The 17788-nt window shown below is 45.4% G+C and overlaps 1 protein-coding gene across 1 annotated transcript in view; it reads left to right on the plus strand.

Moving 5' to 3' along the window:
• MBD6 (methyl-CpG binding domain protein 6) overlaps positions 1 to 17788 on the plus strand; it is a 123646-nt gene that overhangs the window by 82748 nt on the left and 23110 nt on the right. Inside the window, exons 9-10 of the mRNA XM_075337078.1 lie at positions 15456 to 15634; positions 15756 to 16499. Of these exons, the coding sequence (XP_075193193.1) occupies positions 15456 to 15634; positions 15756 to 16499 (923 nt within the window). The remainder of the gene's footprint in view (positions 1 to 15455; positions 15635 to 15755; positions 16500 to 17788) is intronic.

The following is a 17788-nucleotide window of genomic DNA, read 5'->3' on the forward strand; positions in this document are numbered from 1 at the left end:
CTTGTGAAAAAAAAGCTACCTGGTTCAAGTAACAGTTCTGTGGTAAAACAAAAGAAAATTGTATTCATGGCTCAACATTATCGACTTCTGTGGAGCCCCTTGGGGCTCACCAAACATCTAGATAAACTCCTTGAGGGGTCTAGTTTCCAAAATGGGGTCACTTGTGGGGGAGCTCCACTGTTTAGGCACCTCAGGGGGTCTCCAAACGTGACATGGTATCCGCTAATGATTCAAACAAATTTTGCTGTCAAATGGTGCTCCTTCTCTTCTGAGCCCCGCCATGCGCCCAAACAATTACTTTCCACCACATATGAGGTATCGTCGTACTCAGGAAAAAATGCACTATAAATTTCATGGTGTATTTTTTCCTGATACCCTTGTGGAAAAAAAAGCTACTTAGTTGAAGCAACAGTTTTGTGGTAAAAAAAAAAAAAATATATTTTCACAGCTCAACTTTATAAACTTTTGTGAAGCCCTCAGGTGTTCAAAGTGCTCACCAAACATCTAGAAAAATTATTTGAGGGCTCTAGTTTCCAAAATGGGGTCACTTGTGGGGGAGCTCCATTGTTTAGGCACCTCAGGGGGTCTTCAAACCTGACATGGCGTCCGCTAATGAGTGCAGCTAATTTTGCGTTCAAAAATTCAAATGGCGCTCCTTCCCTTTCGAGATCTGCCGTGTGCCCAAACATTTGATTTCCACCACATATGGTGTATCGGCGTACTCAGGAGAAAATGCACAATAAATTGTAGGGTGCACTTTCTCTTTTCTCCCTTGTAAAAATGAAAATTTTATGGCTAAAGTAACATTTTTGTGTTAAAAAGTAAAATTTTCATTTTTTCCTTCCACATTGCTTTGGTTCCTGTGAAGCACCTAAAGGGTTAATAAACTTCTTGGATGTGTTTTTGAGCAGTGTGAGGGGTGCATTTTTTAGAATGGGGTCACTTTTGGGTATTTTCTGTCACCTCGGCCTCTCAAAGTCACTTCAAATGTGATGTGGTCCCTAAAAAAATTATTTTGTAAATTTTGTTGGAAAAATTAGAAATTGCTGATGAACTTTGACCCCTTCTAACGTCCTAACGAAAAAAAAATTTCTTTCGAAAATTGCGCTGATGTAAAGTAGACAAGTGGGAAATGTTATTTCGTAACTATTTTGTGTGACATATCTCTCAGATTTATGGGCATAAATTTTCAAAGTTTGAAAATTGCGAAATTTTCAACATTTTCGCACAATTTCCTAAATTTTCACAAATAAACGCAAAAAATATCGGCCTAAATTTACCACTGACATGAAGTACAATATGTCACGAAAAAACAGTCTCAGAATCGCCAGGATCCGTTGAAGCGTTCCAGAGTTATAACCTGTCAAAGTGACACTGGTCAGAATTGCAAAAAAATGGCCCGGTCATTAGGGTGTTTTAGTGGCCGGGGGTGAAGGGGTTAAATAACTCACTAGAGAGACTTTCCACCCCCGAGGCCTTATTATTTTTAAATGTACCAAGTGCATCCTCTAACTCTTGAAATATCAAAGGGGCATCTAGAAGCCCTCTGTTCTGGGGGCGTGGCCTGGACCTCATGTAGAGAGGAAGCAGCGTGGGTGAGCTCCTGCCTGGATCCTGAAATATCCTGCACACCGGCCTTGCTAACAGGCACTACCGACCCTGGAGGACTGCAACACTACTTATAACACCCGGGGAAGCGAGCACAGCCAGGATATGCCGACCCGCAGCAGCAATAAAAGGGACAGAGACGCGCAGGAGCGCGCCTCTGAAGAATCCAATATGGCGCCACCGGCATCCACACCATCCCGAGCTGGAGCAGTGGGAGTAGCAAGAAGGTTGGAGCGGTTTGCCAGAGTTGCCCCTGGCACAGAGCCTACCTACAACGAGGCACCCAATGGCAGCGCTTAACGGGCCCTGGAGCAGGGAGAAAACATACCAGACGGTGAGACTGTGAGTACCCTGGGCCCTGCATGTTCAGCAGCACAAGATATGCAGACACAGAGTCCTGCGCTGGCAGAGGGAGGAGGGGGAGATGTGGAGCAAACAACACCTGTTTTCACTGAGGCCATACTGAGAGACATTCTGGCAGCAATTAACTCTTGCAATACCACATTGGCCACTCTAAGCAGCCAGATGGGAACTGTCACCTCAGATATGGCCTGTATTAAACGTGAGCTGCAAGGGATGACTGTCAGAATGGGGGAGCTGGAGGAAAGAGTGAGTACAACAGAGGATAAATTACCACCAATGTCATGAGAGCTGGGAAAGGCCACGCAAAATATCTCCACACTGTTAAACAAGGTGGATGATTTAGAGAACCGCTCCCGCAGAAGTAATTTGAGACTGGTGGGGGTCCCAGAGAGGATGGAGGGCAATGACCCACTGAATTTCTTTGAAAAATGGCTTAAAGACACCATGGGAAAAGACATACTATCCTCTTTTTTCACCATTGAAAGAGCGCACAGGGTCCCTGCGTGTGCCCCACAGCCGGGAGCACCCCCACGTCCTATTCTGATTAAACTACTGCACTATAAAGATAGGGACACTATCCTGCGCAGAGCCAGAGATATCAAAGAACTTGCAATTGATGGGAGGAAGATATCAATATTTCCTGATTTCTCCATGGAAGTGCAACGTAAAAGAGCGCAATTTATTGAGATCAAAAAACGATTGCGCAACCTACAAGTGCCATATTCCATGATGTACCCTGCTAAGCTGCGGATTGCTGCGAACGGAGAGACTCATTTTTTTGATACGGCTGGGGCGGCATTGTCTTGGCTGGATATCAATGAGAGATCCCTGAGGAGGAAGAATACCTGAGATTTCCCTTTCTGCCGCCAGACGTTGTTTTTGTTTGGGACGCTATGCTGGTGAGCTCATTACAGTTAAATTCATCTAGGATCCAGGTTGGGAGACGGCCGGTTCATTGTGGACACACGCTGCAGTAGCGAGTTGTGGACCCCCCTCCCTGCATGGACTTGGGGCGTATTTTTAGCCCTGATTCTCTCTATTTGGGAGAAATGTGTAAGATACACTTGATTTTGAGGGCAGGGGCACTGCGCACTGGTGTGCAGAGCCCTATCTCTCGCCTTGTTTTTCTTGTTTATTGTTGTATGATGCAATCTGTTTGGGAAGTGTGGTGTGCCTCAGTCGTGTCGCTCAACCTAATGTTTTTGAGAATCGGTGGAGAACGCCTCTCTCCTCCAGGTATGAAGTATCCGTCCGGATCATATCTTAGTCTACGCTTATGGCGACATCTTTAAATATTGTAGCGTGGAATGTTAGAGGGCTCGGAGATGCGAACAAAAGATGTGCTATATTTACTCACCTACAGAAACTTTTACCGGCTATTTTATGTCTCTCCGAGACCCACATGGTCAGGGATAATGTTCATTGGCTGAGAAAGGGATGGATCGCGCATGAATATCATTCCACATACTCGACCCATGCATGGGGTGTGAGTGTGTTGGTGCACAAATCCATCCCGTTCTCATGTACCAAATCAGTGATTGATCCGGGGGGCAGATTTGTATGTTTGCTTTGCACGCTGTATGGTATACAATTTATTCTGGTTGCGATATATATCCCTCCACCATATTCAGTCGAACCGGTAAAAAGGATATTGTCTATTTTAGATTCCCTTCCATCTGTGCCGACGCTTTTGATAGGGGATTTTAATAATTACTTACATCCCTATCTAGATAAATTACACTCTGGAAACATATCGGAGAACGCCTCCCCAACTTCATTTGCTAGAATGCTAACAGAGCTGGGTTTTGTAGATCTTTGGCGTGCCCAACACCCCACAACCAAACAATTCTCCTGTTACTCTAGCTCCCACCACACTATGTCACGGATAGACTTGGCTATTGGAAACGCACTTATGGCCTCATATACACAAAAGGTGGCCTACCTACCTAGAAGTGTATCTGATCACTCACCATTACATGTTACGCTTGCATGGGGAAACCCCCTCGCTCTGCCCAGGCCTATCTGGAAACTTAATCCCTTCTGGATCCAGCTTATTGGGGGATCTTTATATGATAACATTCTGGAATACTTTCATCTTAATGAGTGCTCTGCACCGCCACACATAGTTTGGGACTCTATGAAAGCTGTGGTAAGGGGCATATATATTTAGAGAAATATGCATACGCAAAAATCAAACCAAATGTTACACCCAGAGTCTGATTCAGAAGGTATCTGATGCGGAGGCTGCGGTGGTACTCAATCCGACAGTAGATACTAAAAACACTCTAGAGAAGGCACAGATGTCACTCAAAGAAAATCTCATGTCGGTGGCAGAAAATAAACGCTATTTCCTTAAACAAAATTATTTTATGGCGGGGGAGGGCGTGGGGCACCTACTGGCCACAGTCATTAGAGCACAGGAAGGATCTTCCTATATAAATAGGTTAAAGACGGTATCAGGTGACTTTGTAACAGAAAGCGAGGATATAATAAGAGAAATAAAGAGGTATTATATGCGGCTATACACATCAGACTGTGACCTCACGGAGACTGAGATTGAGCAGTATTTGGCTGCTCTCTCTCTTCCTACACTGAGTGATGTAAACAGGGAATTGCTGGACCGGGACATCTCATTGGAAGAACTGGAGGAAGTGCTTGGCCAGACACAAAATGAAAAAGCTCCGGGAACGGATGGCCTGCCTGGAGAGTTTTATAAAACGTATGCACCCTTACTGCTACCCAAACTACTTAAGGTATTTGAAGAATCTGAAAGGCAGAGGGTCCTCCCGCCCTCTATGAGGGAAGCCTTAATAGTCTTAATATTAAAACCCGGAAAAGATCCAGAGATCCCGGATTCGTATCGCCCAATTTCTCTCCTACAAACAGACATTAAATTGCTGGCCAAGGTGCTCGCCAATAGGATGTCCCGAGTCATCTCATCTATAGTGCAGAGTGATCAGACAGGATTCATTCCATGAAGAGCCACATCTATGAATCTCAGGAAATTATATTTGGGAATTCAACATAGTTCTGAGGTACCGGGGGAAAGGGCAATTTTGTCTTTAGACGCCGCTAAGGCGTTCGATAGCCTTGAATGGGAATATATGTGGGCTGTACTTCGGAAAATGGGCTTTGGACATAGATTCATAAATTGGGTAAAACTGCTATATGACTCACCGGTGGCGAAGGTTAGGGTTAATGGCAGGGTCTCCGAGTCTTTTCCTCTTGGAAGAGGTACTAGACAGGGGTGCCCGCTTTCACCCTTGCTATTCGCGACTGCAGTGGAGCCGTTGGCAGTGGCAATACGGAAATCCAGGGAGGTAGAGGGATTTCGGTGTGGAGCCGTGGAACAAAAGATATCATTATACGCAGACGATCTACTCTTATATTTAGACAGGGTACGTTCCTCGATTTTGCCGGCAATGAATATCATTCGGGAATTTGGACAGAGGTCTGGTCTACGAATCAACTGGTCCAAGTCGGCTTTAATGCCGTTGGACCCCCTTCCGGGGGACTTTTCGGACTTACAGATTCCAGTTCCTGTGGTCCGGGAGTTTAAATATCTGGGAGTAATTGTCAGCCCAATCCCGAAGGATTTCCAGGCCCTAAATCTGGAACCCCTGTTACAGCGATTCAGAGCAAAAGTGCATACCTGGTGCCATTTGCCGTTATCAAATATCGGCAGATCCAATTTAATTAAAATGGTAATGATGCCACAATTACTATACCTTATACATAATTCTCCAGTGTGGATATGTAGGGAATTTTTTGTAAAAATTAATACAATATTCCGGGAACTTATTTGGAAGAAAAAGCAAGCTAGGATTCGACTGGAAGTGCTACAGCGGGGAAAGGAGGAGGGAGGACTGGCGGTACCAAACCCATATATATACTATATAGCCTCCCAGATGCAACATCTGAGGGGTTGGGGCAAAGGAGGAGGGTATGATACCAGTGGTGATATAGTGAGAGAGGGATCAGTATGGAAGTACCCAGGTTGCCGGTTGGATGTGGGACAAAGACAGATAAATGGGGCACGATATCCCACACTGGCTATGATATTCCGGGTGTGGGACAGGGGTAAGTCTCTTTTGGGGATAAGCGGACCTACAGAGCTCTGGCCACTGTGGCAGAACCCCGACTTGCCAGAAATTAAAAAATTAGTAGGGTTCAGAGGATGGGAAGATAAAGGGATCCATTTAGTGTCACAACTACTACAAAATAATACTCTTAAAAGCTTTGAACAACTGAGAACGGAGTTTCACCTTCCGCATGTCTTCTTTTATCAGTATTTGCAGCTGAGACACGCACTGGAAAGACAGGGGAGGACAAACCCGGTAACAGTGACACATAATCAAACATTACATAGGCTGCTTACATCTGAGTCCTCTAAGGGTCTTATTTCGGAATTATATAAAAAATTACTACCTGCCCATCTGGAAACACATCCATTGATTGTTAAAAGCAAATGGGAACGAGACGTCGGTCCCCTGACGGAAGACCAGTGGTCTGATATATTGGAACAAGTTCCTAAACTGGCGGTATCGGAGTGCCAAAAGCTGTCTCAAATATATCTCATCCACAGGGTATATAAAACTCCCAGTCTACTATTTAAGATGGGACTCAGACCAAACACACAGTGTGTTAGGTGTGGACAGGATGATGCCCATTTGATGCATGTTATGTGGGAGTGTGGACACATTGGTGATTTCTGGAACCAAACCCTGGGACTTATAGATCAAATATATCAGATCACAATACAACCGTCGCCCCGCCTGTGCCTGTTGAGTCTGTGGGAAGGAGAAGTGGATCCGGATTCTCCAACAGCCCTGGGAATAGCACGTATCTTGTACCAAGCAAGAAAGCTACTTGCTTATCACTGGTTAGACCCTCTACCACCAACATTACCAGAGCTCAAAAACAAATTAAATAACGTCATAAGATTGGAAAGGGGAGTTTATTTAAAAAGAAAAACATTGAAAAAGTTTTACAGAATTTGGCGGCCATTGATGGAGTTGCCGGGCCTACCCTCTAGTGCACTGGTTCGGGATGCAATGCTGGACCGGTTACTGTTATGCCTGCAGTGATGGCATGTGTGAGGAAGGGAATTAAAACTAGTTTTTTCTGTGACGAAGTGGACTTTGAAGAGGTGAGAGAGGACTGGAATGGTTTCATGGATGACTGCACGGAGAGGGAGGGGCGGGAGAGTATAGCAATATGATGTGGAGCGACACGGCTGATGGAGGAGGTGTTCCTGTTAGTCTGAGGCATTATTGCATAATTTAAGTTTTGTTTATTTGTAGAGCCACGAGGTTTTTAGGCTCAAGCTATCTATATATATATAATTGCCTTATTCTGTCTGTCTGTCTGTCTGTCATGCTCCAAAATTGTGTCCTTACGGTGACACAAAGCTGATTGGCCGCTGGGCTCGCCATGGTCCCGCCCCCCCACACGGATTGGCCTCTCGCCCCGGCTCTCTGCAGGCCCCGCCCCCCTCACGCAATGCACGCTCGCTCTGGCCCAACTGACACGGAGCTCCGACTCCCAGGTGAGTACACACACAATCAGATCACACTCACTCTCACACACACCTCACACACACACATCACATCCACACACTCACAACATCCTGGGATATCGCTTGCTTCTCGGCGGCGATCCTGTGCTGTGAGCTTCCAGGACCTGCCGGAGGATCACATGACCAGAAGCATGTGGTATCTCCGGATGTTGTGAGTGTGAGCGCGTATGTGTAATATCGTCAATGTGTGTGTGCGTGAGTGTATGCGATCGGGTGGGTGTGTGTGAGTGTATGCGATCGGGTGGGTGGGTGTGAGTGTATGCGATCGGGTGGGTGGGTGTGAGTGTATGCGATCGGGTGGGTGGGTGTGAGTGTATACGATCGGATCTGTGAGTGTCGGCAGAAGAGCACGGCGTGCTGGAGGAGGCTGGGAGGAGAGAGGCTGATCCTGGGAAAGGCTGGGAGGGGGGAGGCTGAGAGAAGAGAGGCTGATGTTGGGGGAGGCTGAGGCTGGGGTAGGCTGGGAGGAGAGAGGCTGATGCTGGGGACAGAAAAGGCTGATGCTGCGGGCACAGAGGCTGATGCTGCGGGCACAGAGGCTGATGCTGCGGGCACAGAGGCTGATGCTGCGGGCAGCATGGGGGATGGAGCACTATGGGGGGTGCGCAGCATAGCGCATGGAGCTGAGGCTGGGGTAGGCTGGGAGGAGAGAGGCTGATGCTAGGGACAGAAAAGGCTGATGCTGCGGGCACAGAGGCTGATGCTGCGGGCACAGAGGCTGATGCTGCGGGCACAGAGCCTGATGCTGCGGGCACAGAGGCTGATGCTGCGGGCAGCATGGGGGATGGAGCACTATGGGGGGTGCGCAGCATAGCGGATGGAGCACGTTTGGGAGTGCGCAGCATGGCGGATGGAGCACGTTTGGGAGTGCGCAGCATGGCGGATGGAGCACGTTTGGGAGTGCGCAGCATGGCGGATGGAGCACGTTTGGGAGTGCGCAGCATGGCGGATGGAGCACGTTTGGGAGTGTGCAGCATGGCGGATGGAGCACGTTTGGGAGTGCGCAGCATGGCGGATGGAGCACATTTGGGAGTGCGCAGCATGGCGGATGGAGCACGTTTGGGAGTGCGCAGCATGGCGGATGGCGCACGTTTGGGAGTGCGCAGCATGGCGGATGGAGCACGTTTGGGAGTGCGCAGCATGGGAGATGGAGCACGATGGCGCAGCATAGGGGATGGAGCACGATGGGGAGTGCGCAGCATGGGGGATGGAGCACGATGGGGGGTGCGCAGCATGGGGGATGGAGCACGATGGGGGGTGCGCAGCTTGGGGGATGGAGCACGATGGGGGGTGCGCAGGATGGGGGATGGAGCACGATGGGGGGTGCGCAGCTTGGGGGATGGAGCACGATGGGGGGTGCGCAGGATGGGGGATGGAGCACGATGGAGGGTGCGCAGGATGGGGGATGGAGCACGATGGGAGGTGCACACCTCCCCCCAACACACACACACACACACACGCGCACTGCACAACACACACACACTGGGAAACACAAACACCGCCCTACACAGACACCCACACACACAGACAACACTGCACACACACAACACCCAACACACAAACACCGCGGCATACATAAATATACGCACATACCGCGCAACACACACACTGCACAAAACATACCTCCCCCCAAAACACACACAAACCACGCAACACACACACACACAATGCTACAGACACACAGCGCTCCACAAACGCAACACACGCAACACACATACAACACCGCTCTCACCCCCCGCCACACCCAGACACCACCCAGAACATGTACAGCGCCCTACACAAACACTTGGTAACTACACACAACAACATCTATATATATATATATATATATATATATATATATATATATATATATATATAACAAAAATCATACATGAACTACACAATACGTAAATTCTAGAATACCCGATGCGTAGAATCGGGCCACCTTCTAGTATAATATAATTATGATTTGAGAACTCTATTATATTTACATATATGCAGAGAAAGAACCTGATTTATAAATCACATGTGTTTATCTGTTTATTGTTATCAGTTATATGAAAAGTGAAATACTCTCTGTATTGATCCCTAATGATTTAATAAAAAAAGATCTGATTTAAAAAAGAAGCCCTCTGTTCTGCTGCTAGAGTGGGCAATTCTATCTAATTTAGGTATCCATAAATTTTCAGAACAGATTTCGACAATATAGAGGAATATAACTGGGAATAAAAGTTATGAAACTCTAAGAGAATCTCATGTGCATCTGTTACTATGTTACCGTCTTAATTACCGAGATTGAGCTTGGGCCTTGCTGCGCTTTAGTAATGGTTGCCTGGTTGACTAGCACCCTCCCCTCCAATATAATGACCCTGGGTTTTTTTGAAAAATCATTTATACTCCTATTTTCCAACAAATATTCGTTAAGTGATTTTTGTCCCCTAACCAACTCATTTTTATTATCAATCGATGAAGAGGAGATATACCTCTCTTCTGTTTCCAACAGCTTAAATTGCAATGCACCAGTAGCGGCCTTAATTTTGGCTTTAACCCTCTAAATGTCATTAATTAGAATTCCTCCAAGGAAGGCCTTCATACCATCCACACAATTAAGGGCCAAACCCACATTGAATTCAAAATATTCTTTTAGGCGGGCAATTTCTGCACATGACGAAGTTCAGAAGATGGCTCACGTACACAGCTTCTGAACGTCTGATCATGCGCAGTGCGCCTAATGAAGCCGAGAAGCATACATCTGACATCAAAGGCATACTGACCCAACTGAAATGAGCCGTCCACTAGATTTCCGATGATGTAAATCCCGTTATCACGCCCACAGGGGACCTGACAGGTTCCCTTTAGCGTCACCAGTAATCAGCTGCTGCGCATCAGGGGATTCAAGCATAAAAGTTAATATCCTATTGAACAGCTGAATATGGGTGAGGTACATACACCGCTGCTAAAAGTAAAGGAAATCCATACATTTTACAAAGCAAACATACAAACCTGACCTCTGGGTCAGTAAGTGATATTTGAGACTGAAAAGGAATATTCTTCTGTATTACTAATTCCTCTAGCATAATAACTAAAGGTGGAGTAAAATGGAAGACCAAAAACTACCTATTCAAAAAGTCCAGAGGTCTCCTGGCAGCACATGTCTACTGTAGACGGACAACTGCGTTGTCATATTCCCTCAAGGCCCTGTACATGACATACTTCTTGTTTGCCTCTCTCATACGTCTGTGACATTCCACGATACCACTTGTATTTGGTTAGCTGCATTTATCCTAGTTAATATTAATTGGGGGCCAGGCCCTCCAGTATTGATGTAATAAAGCATACATTATTGACCAGCCAAAAGATATCCCTTAGTAATAAATCCCCAACTTTTCTCAACCACCCCCCCTCCACCTTCCCTTTTCAAAAAGCGAGCATCAAAGATGCCTGAAATCCAAGCACGAGTAGGACCACCTATACCAATAAACATTGACAATGACTCCCACTGAGAATAAACATTTTCTACATCTTAAAATTTTTACCCAAAATATTTGAACTATATATGACAATAGTATAAAAATAACACATAGTAGTCGTAGTCTGGCATGTGACTTATCGGGGAATTCCTGTGTCCTGAGGGGCTATGCACAATAAGTGCCACAGTCTCACATCTCCCCCATCATTGGCTTCTGTGGTGTAAGGCCTTCTCATTGCTGTCAAACCACAACAGCGCATCTGCCGGAAACTCAAAGAACTTGACCTTGCCATGTGCCACCACACGAAGCCTTGCAGAGTGCATCATGGAGTTGGAGTGGGGAATAGCAAGAGCTCTGAAATGTTTCTTGATATCCAGGAGTTTTGCACATTTCTTCTGCACTTCCGGTGAGAATCTGTTATTAGGGAATGATGATGATGATGATGATGATGATGATGATGGATGGATGGATGATGATGATGATGGATGATGATGATGGATGAGGATGGATGATGATGGATGATGATGGATGGATGATGATGATGGATGATGATGATGATGATGGATGAGGATGGATGATGATGATGGATGATGATGATGGATGATGATGATGGATGATGATAGATGATGATAATTGATGATGGATGATGATGAGGATGATGGATGAGGATGATGGATGATGATGAGGATGATGGATGATGATGAGGATTGATGATGAGGATGATGGATGATGATGGATGAGGATGGATGGATGATGAGGATGATGGATGATGAGGATGATGGATGATGATGATGGATGATAGATGATGATAATTGATGATGGATGATGAGGATGGATGATGATGAGGATGATGGATGATGATGAGGATGATGATGATGATGAGGATGGTGGATGATGGATGATGAGGATGGTGGATGATGGATGATGAGGATGGTGGATGATGATGATGAGGATGGATGATGAGGATGATTGATGATGGATGATGATGATGATGGATGATGATGATGGAGGATGATGATGGAGGATGATGATGATTATGAGGATGGTGATGATGGATGATGATGATGGATGATGATAGATGATGATGATTGATGATGGATGATGATGATGATGGATGATGAGGATGGATGATGAGGATGATGAGGATGATGATGATGGATGATGATAGATGATGATAATTGATGATGGATGATGAGGATGATGGATGATGATGAGGATGATGGATGATGATGAGGATGATGATGATGATGGATGATGAGGATGATGGATGAGGATGATGGATGATGATGAGGATGGATGATGAGGATGGATGATGAGGATGGATGGTGATGATGGATGATGATGATGGATGGTGATGATGATGGATGATTATGATGATGATGATGGATGATGATGATGATGGATGATGATTCATCATCATCATCCATCATCAATCATCATCATCTCCTCTGGCATTGCAAAGTAAGGTGTTGGTCTCTGCAGTTTTATCACCACTGATCTAGGTGTGGTGCTTTTTTGGGCCAGGTTGTAGGGGACTCTATGGACCCTTTGAATAGAAAAAAATGGTAAAAATCTTTTTTTGACAAAATTTCTCTAGAAGCCCCAGTTCAAAGAAGGGTACCAGATCTCGCCCCCTCCACCTTCTCTGGAACACCCACCAAGCGGATATTACTGAAACAGGATCTATTTTCCAAATCATCTGTCTTGCTGATTAATAAGCTCACATTACGAGCTGTTCTTTTTAGCTCCTTGAGTATGGATGGAATTTGATCCTCCTCTGTGCTTACTCTGTCTGCAACCTTTTTAACTTTCAGATACACCATTCATCTCCTGATTAAACTGATTTATGTCCTCTCTCAAGCTTTCCACACGTAAAGCAAGAGTATTATAGGGTCTTATTATTAGCCATAGTGGCAGACATAATGTGGCTTGATGTAGGTTCCTGAAGATCAGTGGATATTTGGAATTGAGAGGATTAAAGCACATACCCCTTTCCCAGCACCTGTATCCTGAGATGCCAGATTGCCATTCGACTGTCCATGCAAAATAGACTCTGAGGGTACTTTCACACTTGCGTTGTTTTTTTTTTTGGCGCAATCCGCTGTCTTGGGAAACAACGGATTCCGTTGTTTCCCATAGACTTGCATTGATGACGGATTGTGCCAAAAGTACCTGCGTTGCTTCCGTTGGCCGATGCTCCGTTGCTTCCGCCAAGCGGAAGCAACACAGAATGTAACGTTAAATGCTTTTGTCAAAATGACGCCAACCAACGGATTCCGTTCGTTCCGTTAAAATTTATAATGGTTCCCTATGGTAGCGGATTCCGTTGCTAAGTGCTTAATAACGGAATCCGCTGCTGGATTCCGCTAATTTATTCTGAGCATGCCCAGAATGAAAAAAAATAAAAAAAGAAATAAAACAGAGCCGACGGATTCCGTTAGACGGACGCCTAACGGACACCAAACGGATGCAACGGTCCGTTATTTCACAGGAATCAGCTAACGGATTCCTGTGAAATAACGGACCCGTTGCATCCGTTGACACCACAAAAATAACGGATGCGTCAAAACGACGCAGCAACGGACCCAACGCAAGTGTGAAAGTACCCTGAGAGGGAAGCCATAGCTCCACTTTCTCCCTCCTCGATATCTCTGGCTGCTATGTCTATCTCCTCTATATTAGGATGCGGGCGATGGGTACACGGGAGCGTGGGCGTACTTCCTCGGCTTGACTGCAGCAGCTGGCTAGAGAAGCCATGGCGGAAAGGCCTTCAGTCTAAGTCAGATCTCTGCCGACCTTAGATCTTGTCATCATCTTGTAGCATTCAGATGGATTCACAAGACCACCGATGAAGGAAGCTAAGGAAAGAAACCCCCGCACTTTGCAGACTAAACATTTTCTGGATCCACAGGATTATGCAGGATACTGTGCAGCAGCTGTGTCCTGTCCACTCTCCATGCTGCTCAGGTTACCCCCGAAAAGTGATGTGTTTAGAACATCAATGCAGAGTAGGAGCTGGACCACCTGTATCGGCCATCTGGAAGCCATTAACTCCTTCAGCCCCGGGGCACTTTCGGTTTTTGCATTTTTTGTTTTTTGCTCCCCTTCTTCCGAGAGCCGTTAAGGTTTTTATTTTTCCGTCAATCTTGCCATAAGAGGGCTTGTTTTTTGCGGGACAAGTTGTACTTTTAAATGAAACCATAAGTTTTACCATATGGTGGAAAACAGCAAAAAAATATTCCAAGTGTGGAAAAACTGCAAAAAAAGTGTGATGGCACAATAGTTTTTGGGATGTTTTATTCACGGTGTTCACTACATGGTAAAACTGATGTGTGGGTATGATGCTTGAGGTCGGTGCGAGTTTGTAGACACCAAACATGTATAGGTTTACTTGTATCTAAGGGGTTAAAAAAAAATTCACACGCTTGTCCAATAAAAGTGGCGTACGTTTTGTGCCATTTTCCGAAACCCGTAGAGTTCTCATTTTTTGGGATCTATGGCTCAGTGACGGCTTATTTTTTGCGCCTTGAGCTGATGTTTCTAATGGTACCATTTTTGCGCAGATGCTACTTTTTGATCGCCTGTTATGGCATTTTGCGTAAAACTTGCGGCGACCAAAAAACGTAATTTTGGCGTTTGGAATTTTTTTGCCACTACGCCATTTACCAATCAGATTAATTGATTTTATATTTTGATAGATCGGGCATTTCTGAACGCGGCGATACCAAATATGTGTATATTTATTTATTTTTTAACCCTTTAATTTTCAATGGGGGGGAAAGGGGGGTGATTTGAACTTTTTAGTTTTTTGGGGTTTTTTTTAAAAAAAAAAACTTTTTTTTTTTACTTTTTTTTTTTTTTTTTTTTATTTTACTAGTCCCCCCTAGGGGGCTATAGCGATCAGCAATCCGATTGCTCTTATCTATCTGCTGATCACAGCTATACAGCTGTAAACAGCAGATTCAGTCACTTCCTGTTTCCCTCTGCTCCGTGCCGAGGAAAAACGAAAGTGAAACATCATAGCTGCAGGCGTCATGACATGACCCTGTGCTACGATGGCAACCACCAAATGTCATGTGATCACTCATGTGACTTCCGGTGGGGGCGGCGGTAAGTAAAAAAACATGGCCGCGCGCATATAGATCTCGCTGCCAGACTTTGGCAGTGAGATTTAAGGGGTTAATGTTACGGGTGGAATGCGATTCCACTCGTAACATGCAGGCACACATGTCAGCTGTTGAAAACAGCTGATATGTGTGCCGATGAACGCCGCCTGCCCGCGGCAGGGGGCGGGGCTTAACGGGACACGCTCCATGACGGAAATATCCAATATCCGTCCATGGTCGTGAAGGGGTTAAATAAGAAATCTGAAAATAAAAGGCTGTAATGATATTACTAGTGAATCAAATAAAAAAAAAAAAAAATGACCTGAATGAATTGACTTTGTTTTCCAGGGGATCTTGCAGCACTGAATACTAGCACAAGTGCCCAGATGGGAAGCCTCCAGTCTCTTTTGGGGGCACATGCCCTGCTTCAGAACCAGCAGGCTTTCTTACCATCTCTCCCAGGGGCTTTGGGAATGCAGTTCTTCCAGGGACAGTCCCTTTTACAAGGACAGCGCAGCAACAGCCAGGTGACTGCCTTTATCCTATCTCTTTATTTCTGTTGCTTTGTAAAAATCATGGCCACTGTTATGACTTTAACATTTGTATTAACACTTCGATAACTTAAATATTAACTTTCTCTCACCACAGAACCATTCATCATCATCAGAGAAAGAAGTCAACCCATCACCCCACCCTGAAATCTGCATTACCCCTACATCTCAAATCTCGTCAGATTCTCAGCCGGCCTTGGACTCAAGTTTTTCCTCACAACGAGCTGATGTGACTAACAAGTCTCAAACTTTGCCGCTTACCCCTTCGCGGACTGGTTCTTTTGTCTCCAACACCTCAAGTGCCTTTGAATCCAGTCCCATCCCCAAAGGCCCTCCTTTTCAGGGACCAGTCCGCACTGACCTCCCCCCTGACACACCTTCTGACCCCCCAAGAACAGACATGTTATCCCACTCAATGGAGCCTCCTCCCTCAGAGACAGAACCAGACACATCTCCACTTAAAAAGTGCCGACTGCTGACTGATTCTGTCATTCCCTCTGAGATCCCCAATGGAGCGTCTCCAAACATTCTCCCATGGATGGGCTCCCCTCACCCATCCAGCACATTAAATATTTCTGAAATGGATCTTTCTAAGGGCAAAGAGCGGGGTTACAGGTTCAATGGTCGGTCCCGTGCTGAGAGATCTTATGGACGTCGGCCACGTGGTGATAGATTATCCAGCTCCAGGCACTCTTACTGGAGATATAATGGGGAAGATACCTCACAGAATGATGGAGAGGAAGCAGGACAGAGCCAGGAAATTGTACAACCAGTGCTGGGAATCCCTCCATTCACTCACCATTGGCATGAAGAAGAACAGCCAAGGGAGCAGGAGGTGGATGTATGTATTGAATATAATAAGCGGAGTATTCGGCTGAACTCACACGGCTTTTTTTGCAGAAACGTCTTTGACTATCCAATTCATCTGAATGGGGTTTGCAAAAAAGCATGCTGATGGTGGAGAAACAATCACATTTAGTTGAATACAAATTATTTTCAGCTGTAGAAATCTGTGAGTTTGCCCTTAAATGGAATCTAAGAATAGCATGATGTAGGCTGAGACCCTGATTCCAGCGGCGTGTCTCCATACTTTTATTTTGATACAATTTAATGTTTTCTCTGTTGTAGATTTAGCAGTGCTCAGAATGCTGAGCCCTGTATAACCCCACCCAGACCTCTAATTGACAGCATTCTGTTGATGTACAATGCTTACAGAAAGCTGCCAGTAAGTGGTATAGACGGAGTTATACAGAGCAGGACAACTACATGGTACCTAGTTCTGTAGTGATAATCTCCTGCTGGTAAAATACTGATTTTATTGAAATGGCAAAAAATAGCCCAGCAAGTGACACATTGCTGAAATTAAGTTCTCAGCCCCTAGTCACAGTTCCTTTACTGTATGCACGCCCACTCAACTTTTATGTATGTACTACCTCACAATAGCTTTATATGCTGGCTTGGAGTTATATCAAAGCTGGATGGGCATTAGGAGGTACCACTTTCAGCACCACCCTCCTTACAGCTATTTTCTAAGCAGTTTTTCTCCATCATATTAATGCTGGTATTTTAATCAGCGGCATGTTTAAAGGACATCTGTCAGCAGGTTTTTGCTCCTTCATCTGAGAGCAGCATGTTGTAGGCAAAGAGTTTCTGAAACTAACCACATTTATCTTAGATCACTCTGTGCAACCATTCTGACTTTATCTCAGAATTGAGTGTAGCAGAACTGGGAGCTGTCCCCTGCCCACACCTTTGACTGTGAGGTGTCAATCACAGCAGGGGGCGTGCTGGACTGGTCTGCACAAGGCATTAAGTGACACCATTGTTAAAGGGAACCAATCACCAGGATTTTGTGTATATAACCTAAAGTCAGTGCTATACTGGCACTATCAGGCTGATTCTATACATACCTGTAGTGGTCAGCTCGGATGTTTAGGTTTTGAAATCCAAAAAAGTAAACTTTATAAAATGAGCTGCTTTTTGAGTGACAGTTGCACTGGAGCAGATAATATATTCATAGTTATCCCCTCCCCCTGTTATAATTAGCATAAGTATTATACAAACGATTCACTTTGTCTCTTGCAGGACCTGTGTGAGGTCATACCCATGTGACCTGGTATCCAGCTTTGG

The sequence above is a fragment of the Anomaloglossus baeobatrachus genome, chromosome 2, assembly GCF_048569485.1.
Source record: "Anomaloglossus baeobatrachus isolate aAnoBae1 chromosome 2, aAnoBae1.hap1, whole genome shotgun sequence".
Classification (NCBI taxonomy): Eukaryota; Metazoa; Chordata; class Amphibia; order Anura; family Aromobatidae; genus Anomaloglossus; species Anomaloglossus baeobatrachus.